We start from the raw sequence: 20,923 nt of genomic DNA on the forward strand, positions 1-20,923 counted from the left end.
ACACCTTCCTGTGGTCAGCAGCTAATAATGAAAGATTGCACCAAATCCCCAAATTCTAGCTCAATGGGTACATAGGAATTCATTGTGCCATTCAGCCACAGAGTGACTGATTCTGGTAATCTGATTAGATTAGATTAAATGACTTGAATGAAAGCTGCAAACTGATTGGCTGAAGAGGCTTATAACGCATAATTATACTGCAGCTGATGCGCACATCAGAAATAGAGTGCCCTTCCCTAGGCCGGTAAGTACACCCATATAGAACATGTGTTTTCTCACGCAACTGCACAATTTCCTCCTCATAAACCCAGTGCTATAGTAAACTATGGATTAAAAATAATAATCTAATTCACACTGATATGTTTTTCTAGCCTTTTGGACCATTGAGCATAAACCATTCAAAGGTTCTTCATAAAAAATCTAGCTGCATATTGTCACGCTCACTTTCCATTATTAGAATAGAATGGTAATTCTTTGCTGTCTGTGGAAGCACAAACTAGACACTGCTCTTGATCCATACACACCAACTCCCATGGAAATTAAGTGGGAGCTTTTCTGAAGATTTAGGTTAGCATACTTCATATGTCCCTAAGATCACAAACAAATAAATGCCATAAAACAAGAGATCTGTTTCCTCATCCCAAATACAAAATTATTTGTTTTGAAAGGCAGAAAACTATTTCCAGCTACATAATGCCTAAACACAGAGCATTTGATGGTTTTCTTAAAGACGTTCTGAAGCATTCTTTGTAACTAGAAAATACATTACCCTGAACCCTGATGGCTGGAAAGAAAGATAACCAAGTTAAATCCATTGCTTCCCTCCCCAGCACAGTCCAATTTTTTCATCTCCTTATTTAAGTCTATTGGAGGTAACATCTGCACGACAGCCTGAGTCCCATTCGGCTCTCATACTCACATATACAACTCCCACTGAAGTCATTAAGCCAAATACAGCTCCGGCACAAATCCACTTACGTTAGTGGAGTTGCACCCAGTGACACCAGCACCGAATTTGGCCCTAAGGGAGTTGCACCCGTGTATATGAGAGCATCCCTGGACAGCCTAGCTTTGCTCCTTCACTATACTGTTTCTGTTGTGTATTTAAACTGTAAGCTCTTCAGAGCAGGGATCAAGGCCACAATCTTGCAATGCTCTATCCACTGGACAACACTGCCTTAGTAAAACCAGCCCTTCTGAATGCAGAATCCTGCTTAAGCACTACACAGGATGTTAAAGAACTCTTCCCCCAGGGTATGTTGGCTGAGAACACCACCGCAGCCTATTGCAATAAAATGCAGTATATTTTCACTCCAATCCAGTAGAGCAGAGGGGGTTATAATTTTTTATTTAACATGTCTGTCTCTCTCTCTCTCTCTGGTAAAATAATCCAGTTGCTGAAGCTGAACCATATGAGTCTCTCCTGAAATTACCGAATAACCTCCTATCACCTGGCAGCGTGTCTAACTGCATCGAAATGTTCAAGCAGTAAGATTCAGCAGCATATGCTGTCCGTCTCCCTGCAATGCACTCACAGTGGCAAAGAGCATTCTGGCTGTACAATCCTTCCGGGCACTCGGATAAGCACTTGCCATCAAGTAGGACACGGGGGGAGGAGCAGGCCGTGCAGTTGTGGGGAGATCTCCCTGCGCAGGCTGAGCATGAGGAGTGGCACTCTACAGGAAAAGAAAAGAAAACAAAGAGGAAGACAAATTGGTTTCCAGCCTGTGTTGGCTGTTGCCGTCCCGGACTGAGACGATTTCATTCACCCGCTGGCTTACCTTTTCCCCAAGGCGATAAGACATACACTCGACAGGCTTCTCTGCCAGCGAAAGGCCATAATATAGGTAAAAGTACAAATACTGTCTTCTGAGATTATTTATATAAAGATCAACCACAAGTAACTGCATTTAACCCGCCTCTCTCACAAAGCTCACGCTTGCATTCTGAGAACGGAAGATTTGGGTGCAGGCTGGTGTCTTAGGCCATGTCTACACTTACAAGCTTACCGTGCTGTAACACTACAGCTGTGCCACTGTCAGAGCGGTCGCGTAGCCACATGACGCCAGTGACAGAGAGCTCTCCCGTCGGCACAACCAAACCAGCTCCACAGCATGTCCCGCCGAAACGGCACTGGGCACGCAAGCGCTTATGCCGGCAAAACTGATGCTGCGCATGGGTGTGCTCAGTGGTTGCTCAGGGCAGCTGCTGCTCTGACTGGTGCCATGGCGCAGTAAGCAGCAGCGTTCCTGCCTCTCCTGCTGGTGCCTGGGGTTGAAGCTGCTCCTCAGCTCCCAGCCCCCTTTGCTCATGCAGAGGCAGCCGGTAAGAGCCGCCCGGGTGGGGAGACCCGGCTCCCGGCAGATCCCTCCCAGCACACAGCACTTACTACCCCTCTCCCTGCACGCTGAGTTACCCCCCCACCACCACACAGCCCCTAATATCCCTCTCCCTACACCTTGAGCTACCCCCTGTCCGCGCACAGCCCCCAGCTACCCCCTCCCTGCACCCACAGCCACCCGGTGTGCACACAGCCCCTAACTACCCCTTCCCCGGACACAGTCCCAGTCACCCCCTTCCTGCACCCTGAGCTGCCCCCTCCCTGCATCCTGAGCTACCCCCCGCCTGCACACAGCCCCAGCTACCCCCCCTTCCTGCACCGAGCTATCCCCCTGCCTGTGCACAGCCCCAGCTACCCCCGCTCCCTGAACCCACAGCCACCCTGTTTGCACACAGCCCCTAACTACCCCTTCCCCGCACCCTGAGCTACCCCTCTGCCCGCACACAGCCTCTCGCTACCCCCTCCCCCCACCCCGAGCTCCCCCCTCTCCCCGCACACAGCCCCTAGCTGCCCCCTCCCTGCACCCTGAGCTACCCCCTCTCCCTGCACCCTGAGTGTTTTCAAACTTTTTGAGCTAAGCCCCCCACCTTTGAGTTATAATTTTTGGTTGCCTCCCCCCACCCCAACCCAGACAGGCTGGGTGGCCTGGTGAGGTGAGTTGGGGTGGAGGTGGCGCTCCCTCCCTGGACCCCGCCATGCAGAGGTGGCTCGAGCCCTGCTGGCCCCTGCCCCCCCAAATAGAAGGCAAACTACGCCTATGACCAAGGCCCCTGCCCCAAGGCCCCTCTACCCCTGCTGGGGCTTGGAGTTGGTATAGCATGTCAAGTGGGGCCTCAGAGAGAAAAAGGTTGCGAACCCCTGCTGCAGAACACAAAGGCTGGGGCAGGCAGGGACTGTTTCTAAGATCTTACAGTCTAAACAGACAAGACGGACAAAGGATGGGAGGAAACAGGCACCAGGAGGTGAAGGAACTTGCCCAAGGTCACACAGTGAGCCAGTAGCAGAGCTAGGAGGAGCACCCAGGGATCCTGACTACTAGTGCGGTGCCCTTTTCCACTGGAGCACACAGCCTCTGGGGTAGCTAATTCCACTGAAATCAAGAGAGTTATACCAGGGATCAATTTGACCCAATGTTGTCAGGGAAACTTCAAGAGTTTCAGATTATGTACAAGAATGTGTCTGTGGATACCTGAGAAATCCAAACCTGAATGGAGAAAACTTTCAAGCCCGACCTCTCAAACAGTAAATGCAAATGTTGCCTATTTACAGGCATTTGTACATGTCAGTTGCAGAGTTTGCATTGCTAGAAGGATGAATAAGTAACATCCATCAAGGCTTCACGGCAGTGAGTCTGGGAGCCCGGTAAGGCCAGCGCTTTCCCCACGCCGTGGGCCCTGGAAGACTTTGTCATGGCAAGTTCGTTGAACCCAAGATGCTTCGGTGTAACGTGCCAGGTTCTCAAATCGGCATCTTCCAGTGAAATTGTTTCTTAGGGCTGGTCCACACTGGGGCGGGGGATCGATATAGGAAACGTCGACTTCAGCTACGCTATTCTCGTAGCTGAAGTCGACGTTTCCTATATCGAACTAAATTTACCTACTTCGGGTCCACGCGGCGCAGGCAGGCTCCCCCGTCGACAGCGCTTCCTCCTCTCGGCGAGCAGGAGTTCCGCAGTCGACGGGGGAGCGCTTCTGGGATCGATCTATCGCGTCCAGATGAGACGCGATAAATAGATCCCAGAAGATCGATCTCTACCCGCCGAATTGGGCGGGTAGTGTGGACCAGCCCTTAGAAATATTCCAACCTGCTCTGCGGCAGACCCTTAGCTGATGTATTGCCAGAGCTCTATTGACTTACATGGCGCTATGACATTTGCACCCGCTGAAGATCCACCTCTAGAAATTTAAGAATCAAGAACAACAACAAGTTCTTGTTATTCGTCCCCACGCCCAGAACTGCAACTGCGCTGAAAACAATGACTGGGATTTTACTTGAAGAAAAATGTCAAGAGTGATTGAATTATGGCTTTGAGGCTGGCACAGAAAACACTTAGGACAATCAAGAGATGTTCTCTTCTCTTGCTTGCCTCTCAATCGCTTAAATCTATATACGTGCAAATTCCTTTTGTTTGGCGCCTGTTCAGCGGAGTGCAAGATGGATACAAACCTGATGCTGACGCCTTTGAGAGGCGAACCAGAGCACAGTACCTGTTACAGCCTGTACAGCGGATTGTTTTGCAGAACAATCTTGTGTTAACAATGCATTTTTGTCTTTTAAGCACCTCTAAGGCAAGAAATGACCCTCCAGCAAATTTCTGTGAAACTAATATACTAGATGAGTTTTATGTTACAATCATTGCCAGCAAACACAAAGTGTGTGTGTGTGTGGGGGGGGGGGGGGGGGAAGCACTCAGATTAGCAGAATATGATGCACAGTTGTACAGTATCTAGCCTATGAGAATGCCCATTCTGTGTAGGGGCTCCTGGCACTCTTCCTGCAGAGCTGTCACTTGTAAAAGTACCATTTCACTTCAGACTTTGGTTGGAGATGTCACGCCAGCGCTAATTCTGATTGAGCCAGCGCTCTAAAACTAACAGTGTATGCATGGGCAGTGGGACCGGCTAGCTGTCCTGAGTATGTCCCTGGGGTTTCCGAGGGGATTGTACTCCAGTTGCTAGCCCGTCCCACCACTTGAATTGCTGCAGCTACGCTACTGCTGTTAGCACACTAGCCAGGGCAAGTATGCCTACCTGGAAATTCCACCCCCAGCTCCAGTGTACACATATCCTAAGTCTGAGGATGGGCTGAGCTGGTTCCAGGCATCCACAGTAAACTCTTCCCCTGCCCTGCCTGCACTACGTGTAGGGTGACCAGATGTCCCGATTTTATAGGGACAGTTCCGATATGTGGGGCTTTTTCTTATATAGGCTCCTATTACCCCCCCACCCTCTGTCCCCAATTTTTCACACTTGCTGTCTGGTCACCCTAACTATGTGAAAAGTTGTTGTAACAAACTGTGCCATGCACCTACATGCAAAGCCGTCTCAAGCTTTATACAGCCATTGGTTCTACTAGCTGGTTGCAACATCTGGACAAGCACTCTCAGTTTGGGCTTGGCTGACCCAGTGCAATCTACAGTGGTTTCCCTCTCAGCATTGCTGGGAAGCCACAACCATTCGATCTGTATCGGTTCAGCCTGTCCTCCTAACTCCATCCCACAATGCAAGGCCTTCTGTTTGGAATTTACCTAAAAGTCTCTGTTCCCAGTGACAGTGCTGGGCATTATGGGATAGGACCTTCAGGATACCCAGAATGCATTAAGATAGCCAGGCTAAAAGGTGTGCTGGGTGCAGACTTGCTAAAACCGTTCTTTAAAAAAGCAGCACTCCTGTTAAACTGCTTCAGGGACAAGCAAGACAACTAAACGTTTTCTGCAACCTCTGCAACATTTTCGACACTTGGGGCTTGCTCCTGCTCCAGTTGAAGTCACTGGTGACACTCCTACCATTGCGTTCAATGGAGCGGGAACACCAATGCAGACCTACCCTAGGAGCTATAAAAACATAACTGGACCTGCTAGAATCTTACACATTTTTAAAATATTTTCTCTCAAAAACACCAGCGTTCAGGACAAACATCAGCTGAGCACATTTAGGTTGTGAAACACATGTTTCAGGCCAATAACTTATTGGTACCACAAGCCAGACAGTAGCTTGTAACATGTCACAAGCACATCCAGTATCACACACACACACACACACACACAATCAGCCATTCCCAATACTGTATTTAAAACCTAGTGAATACCAGCACGTACATTGAAAGCACTTAAGAATCATTTGGCCGGCTCTTTTCCTCACCTCTGCACACTCTGGTGTTCTCGAGGTAGAATCGGGCTTTGCACTGAGAAAGGCAAATGCCATACGGTGCTCCCTCGAGGAGCTGTCCAGGCTGCAATACCTCCTCTGGCTTCATGCACTGGGTGCAGTGAGAGTTCTCCGGCCCGACACAGGCACGACAAGATGGATGGCAACCTATACAAGAGCAATGGAATATGAAGTCATGGATCAAGGGACAGCGCCCTTAAACTGACAGAAGCCGGATAATCTGAATGCAAACAATAGAATCCTGTCATAAAAATGAGAGCTGGTGGGAAAATAGATAAATCATCTTCTTCCGCCACCTCGGAGTGTTGGCTTGCTCCTTACAGTAGATTCTTCAAGCATTGGGTGGGTTTCTCTCAAGCACCAGCCACATTTGACTCCCATTGAAGTGAATGGGAGTTTTATCACCCATTTCTGGAGAAGCAGAATTAGGTCAATGCATCTGAAAAATCCCACCAGATAATTTTACACGAGTTAACTAATGGGGTGTGCGCAGCCTCCTTTGGGAGACTGTTCCACTATCCAATGGGATGCTTTGTTTTATATAATGAAATGTTATATAACAGATCTGACATCTTTTTTCAATTAAAAAAATATTTTATTTTTTTTTCAAAATCCTAAAGGAGAGAACACTGCAGCTTAGTGTTTTAGGCAACTCAATTTTCCTTTTACCTGTAGAGCTGCATAAACCAACACTGTGTTGTCGGGGAAGCTGGGGAGAGACGGGGAAAATAGTGCTTTCGAAGGGTTTATGAGAAGTGTAAACTGTGTCCCCTGAATGTTCATACTTTCCTTTGCAGCCCAGGGGAAATTACCTTATGTCTTAGGAAATCCACTAAACTTTAATGTGAAATTGTATGCACATTTAACTGTCATCAGAAAAATATAGGAAACATTGTCGTGTTGGCCTATTGTGACAATATGGGGGGGAGGAAATGTCCAGAGGGAGCAAACCCTGGGAAAAAAAATCAAAAAATAATAATTTGTGTGTGTTTGTTGTGTGGGGGAAATGAAGCAAAAAGTGGGAATTTCACACACCTCACCTTACTTCAGTATACGGTAATGGGGCAGAATCTCTATCTAAATCTAAATCAGCACAGCTCCACTGAAGCTAATGGAATTTCACTGATTTACACTTTACTGGGGATCTGGTTCAAAATACGGAGTTTACCTTTGCAGACATTGTGATCGTGATAAAAGCCCTCTCCGCAGGCAGGCAGACACTGGCCCTGGCGCAATCCCAGAGCAAGGGAACAGGAAGTGCACTGAGTGGCCAATGGGCCAATACAACTGGCACAAGAATCGTGACAAGCTGGTGGAGAAACAGAGAGCATATAACTGGAATAGCATACTTAATCCGCTTGTAGCCATGCTGCCGGCTACTGTACCATGCTGCCAACCAAGTCATCTCTCACTCCGCACACACCCACAGCATTCTGTCACGTGTTAAAGTAATGATAGTGAGGATAATAAATAATTCCCTCTTACATAGTCCTTTTCACTCAGAGATCTCAAAAAGTTTTGCAAAGGAGATCATTTAAAAGAATCCACCCCGAGTTAACTGAGCAACTTAAAAACTCAAATCCCCTGTCTCCTCAAACAATTCTGTACCCTCGCAAGAGAAGATGAGCTTTGGAATGTGCCTTGAAGGTCATCAGAAAGGTCATGCAACAAGTGCCAAGCAGAAATGCCTCTTACCTCTGCATCGCTGAGTGCTGTCTGTGTAATACCCACCAGGGCATTCTGAAATGCATTTCCCACTGTGTAACACCTTATCTGAAGCACACGTTGAACATCTGGGTTGGTCTGAATAACATGTTTCACAGGACTGGTCACAAGCTGTCAAAGAGGACAGACCATTAATGAAATGCACTGTTATGAAAGGAACAGCGGTGTTCCCAATCTGGTTGCATGTATACAATATAGCAAAATATAGCCATGCCCAGCTCCTTCCTTGTTACAGAGACACTTTCAAACGTTACAGTAAATTAAACCCTTCCCTTTGCCTTTCACTGCATGCCTAGTAGCATATATGAAAGAAGACAGAACAGATCTCTAATTGCCCGAAAGAACTAGTGGAATTCAGAGTGACACCACAGTAGAAACAGCAGCAGCTGTTCTGCACTAGCGCTCTCACTACTGCTATCACCAGTGGATGCACTCATCTTACAACAACAGTGGAAAATTGTCAGTAAAGAATCAATGAGACATGGCCTCTGGAGACGCTGAAAATCCTAAAGGTCTCCTCTTCTCAGGGACTGCAGATTTGGAAAAAATAGGCCTATGTCCCATCTGCTCCCTGCCCAGATAAATTCTTAGCAATGTCTACAATTTTCATTTTCCATCAGAAAAAGACTTGAGAGTTAACACCCCATCGAGATGAATGTAAGGTGGAAAGAGCACAGCTCTCTTTCACATTCTCTGCATGCAGCAGACATCAGTTTGCATTCAAAGGGTTTTCTTCACAACCCATAAGCATTACTAAGGACATCTGCGGAGGTGTAACTACAGAGATAACATATAAGCAGAACCAATTAAAAGTGATGGAGAGACACTCATACAGGCATCCCATAAGCTTGTGATTTGGGCATCTGGAATATGGACCACGACTTGGACACAGTCCCTGATGGTTCCTGTTCATAAAAACAGGAACCCGGCTGTTTATGGAAATTATTGCACAATCTCATTATTGATACACCCTAGCAAAATAATGCCGAGAACCATCCTGAAGAGAACGCCCAAGAGAGAATTTTCTAGCTGAAGAACAAGCTGCGTTTAGATGCAAAAGAGGTACGGTGGAGCAAATATTCAATCTGCATGTGCTATGCAAGCTAGTGCTAGGAAATGGTGGGAAGGCAGTCCATGTCCTCATGGATTTTGCTGAAGCAGATGGCACAAGCTTCTTTGGGCAATCCTGCGGCCGGTTGGAGTTGGTGAAAATGTAATACGGCTGTTACAAAAGCTCTACATCAGCGCAACGGCTTCGGTGTTTGCAGGGTATGAGCAAAGCAGTTGGGGTTTGACCTGAGGATAGGAATCAGGCAAGGCTGCATGATATTCCGGACCCTTTTCAACAGTTATCTTGAAGAAACTGTAAGAAGACCCACTGATGGAAACCTACAGGAGGGTGTACACGTGGACAAACAATTAGTTATCTGTGTTTCGCCAATCATATTGATATTGTCCTGATTGGATGGTCACAAGAAGAGGTGCAAAAATGTCTAGAAAGGGCAGCGAGGGAGGCAGAGAAATTAGATATAAAGAGATCGTCTGAAAAGACAAAAGACAATGGTGACATCTAAGTCTGTTGAAAAGGCGAAGATATTCCTACCCAAATCTGAGGAGGCACTGGAGTGTTGAGCACTCCAGAGAGCTGGTAGTGTGACTACGAGGGATGCTGAGCACTTAGACACCCCAGACATAGAATTGGATTCATGACTGCTGCTCTAGCAACGTTCAACCACATTTGGAGAAGCAAAGGTATTACCATGAAGTTTAAAATGAAATGGCTGCAGTCTCTTGCCTATGTGTGTGTGAGATATCGATGCTAAGAAAACAGACACCGAAGAAGCTTTCTGCCTTCGAATTGAAATGCTACAGGTAACAGCTGTGCATTAGTTATACCTCACACATGATTAACAAGGAGGTAATCACCCGAATTTACAGCATAACTGGAGTGATAGCTGATATTGTCCAGACTATCAGACAAGAAAAACTGGAGTTTGGGGGACAAGTGGGTTGGATGAGCAGAGGAAGATTGCCAGAGCAAGGTTTGCAGCGATTGGTGTCAAATGCCAGGGGAAGGGGACACCCACAGCGAGAGTGGTTTGATGATGTGGCTGGCTGGCTGGGAGGCAGTAGGGTACACTGCTTAAGGCTGTGTGAAGACTGTGAAACGTGGCGGAAGATTGCTGGACAACGACTCCTGTATGTTGTGATTGTACTGTTCACTGTGATGTGACGCTACAGTGCTTTGCACTACGCGAATGATGATGAACTACATCGATGCAGAGCAAGCCCCTAACATACATGAGTTTGCCCCAGTTCATCTCACTTTGGCAGCACGCCTACTTTCAGGATTTATACAGTGCAACAACGACCATGTAATCACACCAGTGCCAATTTCCTTCAAGTAGATGGGACATCAGAAACTCTTAGGAAGGACAGATTATCCCTCATCTGCCTACTAAAGGGTTTGTCTCACCTCCTCTGAAGCAGCTGGTAGTGACCACTGTCAGAGATAGGTTAGTGCACTAGATGGACCGGGTCTGATCCAGTCTGGAAATGCCTAAGTTTTTTCTCACTATCTGCCCAGTTCTACCAGTCTCTAAAGACTTATATTCGTTGCCCCCTTTCCTTCTCTTTCTCTCTCTCCTTCCAAAAGATTCCCATGTGCCGCAGGCGTTGTTTAGTCACCGAGCTGTGGATTACTGAACAACTTCAAGCAATGTGCTGGCAAAAGTCGTCTCTCTTTCCTCCGTCAAGTGGATTTGTCAAGCCCGAAGGATCATCTCATTTTTGCTTTCATGCTGCTCAGTGAACAAAACAGCCTTAAACCTTTCAGCATCTGATAATTTTAAATGAGCTAGTAATCTTATAAACAAGTAGCAGCATTTTTCACTAAATATTTATGGAATAGGTGTGTCTGGTCTCTCAGATATAGATCTACAATCCTGTTTGCTGGCTGTCTACACAACATATTGATTCCCTTCTGTCATGCATGGGCAAAGTTCATGTCAGAGAAAAAGAGAAACAGGGATTTACCATTGCAGATTCCATTCTTCACATAAAACCCGTGACCACAGCTGGCCACACAGAGCCCGGCATTTAAAACGTGAGACCCGTCCTTGCAGGCCAAGCAGTTGTTCTCAGCAGACCCCCAGCATGCAGAGCAGGACTCGTGACAAACTGAAAGGAAAAAGATTAACAAGTTAATGAACAACCACATGGTCACTGAGTTTTTAAAAATGAGTTTTGTAGCAATTTGCCTATTTGCACTTTCACTCCTAAAATAACATAGGCTTTTTGTGCTTTTAAAAAATCACTGGTGTGTTGAGTTTGGTATTTTCATCTGGGCTAGTCACGCTTTTGGGGAACTCCATTTACATCCCAATTTTGCATCTGCAAAATAGCTAAGTGCAAATTAGAATAGTGCCTGCGGCTACAATCAGACACTCAGAGGAACAACTTTGATTATTGTAAAATATATGTATTGGTATAGCATGGACCAGGATTTGAGCTTCATGGTACTAGGTGGAAACAATCTGCTCTGCATGACATGTAAACAAAACCACCAGATCTTTGCAGGAAGACTCCTGCAAGGCCCCACTGACACATCAATGGAACTACATGAGAGTGCAAAGGTCCATCCATGAGGATCTGATTGCAAAAGGGGGGTGTGTGTGTCCTAAGCAAATTGCTCCTGCAAAAAAAAAAGGGGGGGGGAGGGGACCACCCTTCTGAAAATGATTTTTACTCCCTCCAAAAACTCTGCATTGGGGGCTATGAGCTGCTGAACTCCACCCCCCTGACTGATTCTGTCTGAACAGAGAAGGAATCATGCCATGGAATTGTAGTTTGCTGGGAACTAGTAATTCATAGGGACAGGTTGAAACTGTCTGTGTGTGGCAGTTTCCCATTGAAGTGTACATTATGCACTGTGAATCTTTTCCCTTATATGGCCAAAAGAAGAGAATGGAAATGCCGCAATTATAATGAGCAGGCGAATAGCTTTATCTTTGGGCAAACTCTGCACCAAGGCCAGCATCCAGTAATTGTTTGGGTATTCCTGCAGTATATTACAAAAATACACCATTCAGGCAATGGATATGTTCTCTCTTGAGCAGAAGAAGATACTAACTAGTACCTGCACAGGACTAGAACAACATTTCAACATACTCATTTTTTTGCAAAGACATGAATAGATTCATAGATTCTAGGACTGGAAGGGACCTCGAGAGGTCATCGAGTCCAGTCCCCTGCCCTCATGGCAGGACCAAATACTGTCTAGACCATCCCTGATAGACATTTATCTAACCTACTCTTAAATATCTCCAGAGATGGAGATTCCACAACCTCCCTAGGCAATTTATTCCAGTATTTAACCACCCTGACAGTTAGGAACTTTTTCCTAATGTCCAACCTAGACCTCCCTTGCTGCAGTTTAAGCCCATTGCTTCTTGTTCTATCCTTAGAGACTAAGGTGAACAAGTTTTCTCCCTCCTCCTTATGACACCCTTTTAGATACCTGAAAACTCCTATCATGTCCCCTCTCAGTCTTCTCTTTTCCAAACTAAACAAACCCAATTCTTTCAGCCTTCCTTCATAGGTCATGTTCTCTAGACCTTTAATCATTCTTGTTGCTCTTCTCTGGACCCTTTCCAATTTCTCCACATCTTTCTTGAAATGCGGTGCCCAAAACTGGACACAATACTCCAGCTGAGGCCTAACCAGAGCAGAGTAGAGCGGAAGAATGACTTCTCGTGTCTTGCTCACAACACGCCTGTTAATACATCCCAGAATCATGTTTGCTTTTTTTGCAACAGCATCACACTGTTGACTCATATTTAGCTTGTGGTCCACTATAACCCCTAGATCCCTTTCTGCCGTACTCCTTCCTAGACAGTCTCTTCCCATTCTGTATGTGTGAAATTGATTTTTTCTTCCTAAGTGGAATGACTGTATGGGGCTAAATTCTGCTCTCCTACATAGCTGTGAGACCCAACTCACTTTGAGACTATGAGTTTAATCGAGAGGAAAATCAAGCCCACTGTGGTTAGCCTTTCATGGTATTTGTGTGGCTGTTACATCATGTTAAATCGTGCTGCCACTACTCACACAGCCTGTGCAAATTACAGCACTTTCAGAATTAGATTTTTTTCCCTGATTACACCCATATATGTTCTAAACTTGATAGTTTCACAAGCCATGTCTATGCTTGTATTCCCACCCTGTGAAAGGCGGGGTGAAACAGAATCCTAAAGGCGTATGTCCTGAACATGCAGACATTTATGAAACCCACCTCTCCGGAAAACACAACTGCGTTTGCCATTTGTAAAGTAAGATGCAACCTCCAGTGTGGTTGTACAGGAGGTCCTGCAGTGATGTTCATACCATCTCAGCAGCTCTTGCATTCAGAAATTCAAACGGTATATGGAAGCCATTTCTAACACAGAAGGAGCTGCAATTATGGTATCCAGACTGTATAACCCGCAAAAATCAGGAGGCAACAATAACAACTCACAAGGGAATAAATGATCCACGCTGGAGAGCTTAAATTTCATTATCTAATACAGGGGTAGGCAACCTATGGCATGCATGCCAATGGCGGCACGCAAGCTGATTTTCAGTGGCACTCACACTGCCCGGGCCCTGGCCACCAGTCCGGGGGGCTCTGCATTTTAATTGAATTTTAAATGAAGTGTCTTAAACATTTTAAAAACCTTATTTACTTTACATAGAACACTAGTTTAGTTATATATTATAGACTTCTAGAAAGAGACCTTCTAAAATCGTTAAAATGTATGACTGGCACGCGAAACCTTAAATCAGAGTGAATAAATGAAGACTCGGCACACCACTTCTGAAAGGTTGCCGACCCCTGGTCTAATGCACATTTATTTAAAGTAGGAATAGGAGAGAAGCCCATTAAAAAAAAAAAAAAGAACAGACCCACCCTTCGCAGGGATCTGCCCCAGAATAGATGAGAATGGGCTCGTTTCCAATAAAAGCAGAACATGCCTAATTTTTGCAGGGCAAGCGAGGACAGAACGAAGGAGAGGATACTGCAATTAGAGAGCAGGGTAGACGGCTGCCACTGACTCTAAACACGTTCATTTCCACAGAAATAAGAGGTCACTTATTACCCTCCCGCCCCCGCTTTGTTCCAAGTTTTTTAATTCCTCTTTTATCTGCTGGAGTACACGGCATTCTTCCCTGTCGTTTTTGTTTTATTAACAAGCTGGAGCATATATATCACCATAGCAGCTGAACAGCTCCCGATCATTAAGGGATTTTACCCTCACAACCGCCCCTCCCATGAGGTAGGGCAGTACTATTACCCCCAGTGAGCAGATGGGGAACTGAGGCACAGAGAGACTAAGTGACTTGCCCACGGTCACACAAGAATTGGACCTAACATGCCTGAGTCCAAGTCCAGTGCTCTGTTCACTAGACCGTCCTTCCTCCTCTATCATCCCATCCTACGATCTGTTGCTTTTCTTTCCACCCTTTTCTCTCTTCCCCTTCTGTTCCCTTGCAATTTGCTGCTCTCTTCCTCATCTTCTCCTCTCCTTTTTCTTCTTGCCTCACTCCTCCTCCCTTTCTCTGTCCTAATTTCTCCAGAGCATTATGGGCAGTCTGAGTCACACATTTTAAGCCAGAAGAGATCAAAGCACAGGCCAGAGAATTTCACCAGTTATTCCCGCGGAGAGGGCAATTATTCCATTTCACATGTGAACACTATCAAGCCCATAAACTTGTGATTGAATTGGAGCAAACATCCAGGCTCAATTTAAACATTGCAAATGATGATAAATTTACCACTTCCCTTGGCAACATTAACCAGTGGTTAATTTCCCTCGTTGACAGAAAGTTGTATCTGATTTCCAATTTCAATTTTTCTAACTTCAACTTCCAGCCATTGGATTTTGTTATACTACATTCAAGAGCCCCCTAAAATCAGGTATGTTCTTCCTTTGTAGGTTCCTACAGATTGTTATCAAGTCCCCTCTCAACCTTCTCTTCAATATGGTACATGGATGGAGCTCATTAATTCTCTGATCCTAAAGCAGGTTTTCCAGACCTTGAATCCTTCATGTAAAACTTCTCTGAACACCCTCCAATTTTTCACCATCGTTTTTCGAGTGCGGACACCAGAACGGAACACAGTATTGCCGCAATGGACTCACCAATGCCACATGCGCAAGTTGCATCATCTTCCTGACATTCCCATTTACTCGCCAGAGGACTGCAGCAGCACTTTGGGACACAGGATTGCATCGGGAGCTCATGGTCAGCTGATGGTCTGCAATGACCCCTAAATCCTTTCCAGAGTCACTGCTTTCCAAAAGAAGCTCCCCATCCTGTTAGCATGGCCTACGTTCTCTGCTCCTTAATGTATGTCCCTGCATTTGCCTGCCTTAAAGCATATGTTGTTGTTCTGAGCCCAGATCAGTCAGGGCAATTAAGATTGCTCTGAATCAGTGGCTATTTTTCACCGTCATTTCCTGCTGTCATAAACATACAGCTAAGGGTAGCACAAAATCCCTTCTTTACCTGTAAAGGGTTAAGAAGCTCAAGTAACCTGGTTGGCACCTGACTAAAAGGACCAATGAGGGGAGAAGATACTTTCAAATCTGTGGGGGGAATGTTTTTGTTTTGTGTTCCTTTGTTGTTCTCTCCGGGGCAGCGAGGAATCAGGGCAGGGAAAATACATCTCCCAAAGCCATACCTGAACTAAAGGTCTCTAAGATTACAAATTGTAAGTAATAGGAAGGAAATACATTAGATTATCTTTTGTTTTAGCTTGTGAATTTTCCCTGTGCTAACAGGGAGGTTTATCCCTGTTTTTGTAACTTTAAAGTTTTGCCTAGAGGGGAAATCCTCTGTGTTTTGAATCTTTTTGTTACCCTGTAAAGTTATCTTCCATCCTGATTTTACAGAGGTGATTCTTTTATCTTTTTTAAAATAAACTTATTTTAAGAACCTGATTGTTTTTCAGTGTCCTAAAGACCCAGGGGGGTTGATCTGTGCTCACTTTGTAACCAATTGGTTAGGATATTATTCTCTAGCCTCCCCAGGAAAAGGGGTGTAGGGGCTTGGAGGGATATTTTGGGGGAGGTAGGGCTCCAAGTGGCCCTCCCTGAATGTTTGTTTAAATCACTTGGTGGTGGCAGCAGTACTCATCCAAGGACAAGAAAGGATTTGTGCCTTGGGGAAGTTTTTAACCTAAACTGGAGAAATAAGCTTAGGGGGTCTTTCATGTGGGTCCCCACATCTGTACCCCAGAGTTCAGAGTGGGGAGCGAACCCTGACATCTGCCCCAACCCCTATCTGCAGAGTGAAACTCACTACAGTCATTGGCAAGTTTCACTTTGAACACAGGCAATAAAGAGGAAGGTATTGGAACAGGATGGGCATGCTTCAGACAGCACGAGTTTAGGGCAGGCAGGATGCAGCACACTTCATTGGAAATCAGGCAGATCTCTGCTCAGCCCAGAGGCGGATGCAAACCAGCACTATTTGAAGGTCAGATCCGTTTGGTTAAGTACTCCCCCTTCTCCATCTTGCTCCGATTCCCAGTTGACTCCCCTGCCTTTGGCAATGATCCTGCAAAACCAGTGCAGGATCTCAGCAGCTCTGGAAGCTTCTACTAAGGCAGATGTTGTCTTCACATTTTATCTTTCTCTGGGGTGCGATGACTTCTGAGTTATCTCTGATCTAGCAAAGCCTGAGAGAGAGACCTGACAATAACAAACAGCTCAGCAGAGGCTGCCAGACCTACTGAGAAGATGCAATGAACTTGGCAGGATAGCGCCACGAGCATGGAACCTTTTGGGGTCAAGGCCATTGGAAGTCAGGGAAGGAAAGAGAAGTATTGAGAGTCTGCGGAACAAGCCAGAGAGCTGATCTTGGAAGAGGGACAAAGGAAGGATCAGGGACCAATAGCTTGCAGAGTCTGAGGGGGAAGAGGAGGATGAGGATGACAAGGGGCAGACTGGTGGGGGCTGAAAGAAGGGAGGGAAAGAAAAAGAATCAAAACTACAGATCATTCTCAATAAGCTAGCAAACACTCAGAGGCTTCTCTGAATCAAACCGCTGAGCCTCTCAATTCATTTCAGCCAGGTTAGCATTGGCAGCGAAGCTAATTGCTCAGATAGGGTTAATGAGTAACTTTCTCAGGTGGCTTCACTGAACAAAGTATTTGCCAGGAAAGACAGTGATTAGCTTGGCCTCCTTTAAATGAACTGCTACAGCTGTCAGGTCTACCACGCATGATGGTGCTGGACTCAGGCTCCGTTAACATGGCCGACAGCAAAACCCATCCACTCAGGGCCGGCTCTAACTTTTTTGCCGCCCCAAGCAAAAAAAAAAGAGCGCCGCCCCCCCCCCACCCCCCCCCCCCCCCGAGTGCCGCGCCGCCCGAAGCCCCACCCCCCCGAGCGCCGTGCTGCCGAAGCCCCCGCGAGCTCCGCGCTGCCCGAAGCCCCTGCTCCCCCAAGCGCCGCACCGCCCGAAGCCCCCGCCCCCTCCCGAACGCCGCACTGCCCAAGCCCCCGCTCCGAGCGCCGCCCGGCAGAAACAAAAACAAACAAAAAAACCCCTCCAGCACTGCCCTGCCGAACCAAAACAAAAAACTGAGCGCCGCCCCGCCCCAAGGTGCTGCCCCAAGCACGTGCTTGGTCGGCTGGTGCCTGGAGCCGGCCCTGCATCCACTTCCATATTCAAAGCAGCAGCACCTGCATAGGGTATCAGCTGCAGGTCTCCCAATGAATATCAAACATGGCCCAATTTGTGCTCGTATCTCAACGTTCAGCTCTCATGCCCCCAGTGACAGGCATCAGGCAATTTCTCTTTGCCTACATGCCCTGAGAGTTGCTGTTTTAAAAATGCAACAGCTATTGATATCCCCACGATATCTCTGTTCTGCTTGTCTACAGTAACTTAAACACTAAAGGAAAGTGCATCAATAGAAACTATGTGGTTGCTGGAAAGCAATCTCAGACCAGCTGGCTTTGCTCAGCTCAGCTCTTTCTAGAGGGAACGGATTGGTGGTGTCGCTTGCAAGGCAGGCTGGAAAGCAGAGCATGCATGGAGCCAAGGGAGAGAGGACATGTGTCATGGAACCAAATAGGAAGAAGTGAGGTGTAACATCACGCCCATATTCTTCATAGAAATATGCTTATGATACGAATGGGGCAAAATTAAGATGTATTGGGTACAAAATGGGTCTTGTGAGATATCAGTCGAAAGGTTATGATTTACCAAATATGATTAGCCTATTTGTATGCATGTATCATTGCTGTATCTGAAGTTAGGAATATAAACTCTGTATCAATTGCAAAAGCATTTGCATCTGGGAAATGCCTACCAGACAGTCGGCAATCAGCCTGAATGGGCCATTAGGAAGAACAATAAGACTTTGAAGATACTAATCTCCCGCCTTCCTGAGACCCTTCCTGGGTTGCTGCTTTGACACTACAGGGTCAGGGGATTGTGTCACCTGGTATTAGACCCCCATCTTGGGCTTTCAGTGTTTTTTCCATTAAGAGGGGTCAGACTGCGAAACAAACTATTCCCGCCATATGTCAATTCTATTAAAGGCTGGAGAGTGAGTTAATCAGGGTTCTTCACGGAATCCCTGCCCAGGATGACTGCTGGAAATACCTAAGACTGATCTGGGGAGAAGGACTGGGACGCATGCTGAGAAAGGTCAACCTGTGAAAGGAATAGCTGGAGATTTAAGCTGCAAGCAGTACAGTTTACCTTCAAGAAACTCTGCAACCTGCATAAAACAACAATTAGGGTCAGAAATTACTATTTGTAGCCAATTTCTGTAATGTATTAAGCCTAGCTTGCATGTTTTGTTTTATTTGCTCAGTAATCTGCTTTGACCTGTTTGCTATCCCTTATAATCACTTAAAATCTGTCTTTTGTAGTTAATAAACTTGTCTTTGTTTTCTATAAACCAGTTTGTACAATTCATATCTGGGGAAGGAAGGGCAAAAGGCTATGCATATCTCCCTCCAGATTGAGGGAGGGGACGATTTTTATGAGCTTGCGCTGTACAGATCTCTCTATACAGTGCAAGACAATATTATTTTGGGTTTATGGGAATGCTGGGTAAATCCCCAAGCTGAATCTTCCCACACACAGCTGATTTCAGTCTGTGTCTGCAGCAGGGTGTGGCCTTACCTGTGTGTGTGCTGGAGAAGGCTTGTGGGCCTGGCACAGCAAGGACAGGATGAGGAAGCCCAGGCTGGTGGAACGGGCAGGCTCAATGGGACCCCAGTATATCAGGTGGCATCCTGAATGGGCGGTCCAACCCGTCACATGCGGACCCTACAGGGTTGGGCCAGAAGCCAAAGGGGCTTTCTATACTTTAAATGGCCTATTCCTCTGCTTAGTTTAAACATTTTGTTCTACAAGAGCTGGTTCCATCTAGGAGACAAACTCTGTTCCATTTTGTCATTGACAGTATAGGATACCTTATCCTTCCACTTGTCTTCCACAGCATATATCTTTGTTCTCTAAAGAGACCCAGCAAATGTTGAGTGCACAGACTCTCTGAGTGCCCACCAAATCACCCTCCAGCCGCTATAACACCCATCTTCTCACCCCACCCTGCAAAAAATTATGGGAGGAAAGAGGCTGGGGGTGGGGAAGGGGGGTAGGGAAGATTTTGTTTGGGGCGAGACGTGGAAGGTTGTAGACGTTGCTGATTTTGAAAGCAGGGATTATGCAAACAAGCCATTTTCAGCGACTCCAAGCTGTCAGGATATAGACCTGCTAATGTGGCTTTTTGTCCTCTATCGTCACAAGCGGTGTCACAAATGTATCATTATGAAGGCTCACAGTGTGCCTGGCCCTGCAGGGAGGGGGTGTAAGGACTCCATAGATATATCTACACAGCAAAGAGAAACCTGTGGCTGGCTTGTACCTGCTGACTTGGGCTCGCAGGGCTCAAGCTACAGGGCTGTTTCATTGCTGTGTAGACTCCTGGGCTTGGCTGGAGCCCAGGCTCTGGGACCCTCCCAACCTGGCACTCCCAAAGGCATCGTCTTCCTCCAGATGCTCCCATTGAGCCAATGAGCTTTCAGCATTACTGTAAAACCACCAGGGCCTTTTGAACCACTTTAGGAGTGCTTGCCTCATCCCATGATAGTACTTACTGCTTCTACGCACCTATTTTCATCAGCCCAAGTGATAGCGAGCCATAAGCTGACCATGCAGGTAATTGTGTCTGCTAACTCGCAAGCGCACAAACGTAGGGTGGGTTAAAAACTCAGCTGAAAGTTTGGACCTAGACGTTAATTTTCCTTGGCACTGAAACTATCCTACACTATACATTTGGACATTGGTTTAGACATAACCAAGGCCAAATCCCAACCGACAATACTACATCAGCCCTGTTCCTTAAGCAGACCCCAAACCCAACAAGATGTCCTAAGAAACCCACAACCCCCATCACAGAAAGATTCGCTGACATCAACATCACCGTGAGGTGCAGCAGGGAAATATTGCTTTCTCCATTTTACAGAAGGGAAACTGAGATGTAAATGACCCAACTTTTCAAAGTCGCTAGCGAGCTCAGGTACCTCAATTTGGGTGTCCAACGGGAGAGACGTTAAAGGAGCCTGATTTTTAGGAAGCGTTAAGCACCCACACTCAGAAAATCAGGCCCCTTTCAGGTACCTTCAGCTTGATACCCAAAAATCAAGGCACTCAAAACCACTAGCCGCTGTAGGCTCACGAGACTCGCTCACAGTCATACAGCAAACCTGTGTCAAGAGCTGATCATGGAACTCAGATCTCCTGACTTTGCTTATACCACTAAACTAAACTTCCTTCTACAACATAGCAAGCCATAACTAGGTCACCATCAGTCTGATCACTGACTGGCTTATAACATTATAGGCATCAATAATTTGCTTATTATATATAAATGAGCTCATTGGGGTAACAGAGGACAACACAG

The 20,923-nt window shown here is 46.4% G+C and overlaps 1 protein-coding gene across 1 annotated transcript in view; it reads right to left on the reverse strand.

Moving 5' to 3' along the window:
- FRAS1 (Fraser extracellular matrix complex subunit 1) overlaps window positions 1-20,923 on the reverse strand; it is a 185,924-nt gene that overhangs the window by 138,666 nt on the left and 26,335 nt on the right. The window contains exons 11-15 of the mRNA XM_029911919.1: window positions 10,990-11,133; window positions 7,924-8,064; window positions 7,397-7,537; window positions 6,202-6,375; window positions 1,536-1,676 (exon numbers count right to left, since the gene is read on the reverse strand). Of these exons, the coding sequence (XP_029767779.1) occupies window positions 1,536-1,676; window positions 6,202-6,375; window positions 7,397-7,537; window positions 7,924-8,064; window positions 10,990-11,133 (741 nt within the window). The remainder of the gene's footprint in view (window positions 1-1,535; window positions 1,677-6,201; window positions 6,376-7,396; window positions 7,538-7,923; window positions 8,065-10,989; window positions 11,134-20,923) is intronic.

The sequence above is a fragment of the Terrapene carolina genome, unplaced genomic scaffold (assembly GCF_002925995.2).
Source record: "Terrapene carolina triunguis isolate 2854851 unplaced genomic scaffold, T_m_triunguis-2.0 Scaffold136, whole genome shotgun sequence".
NCBI classification, from domain to species: Eukaryota; Metazoa; Chordata; order Testudines; family Emydidae; genus Terrapene; species Terrapene triunguis.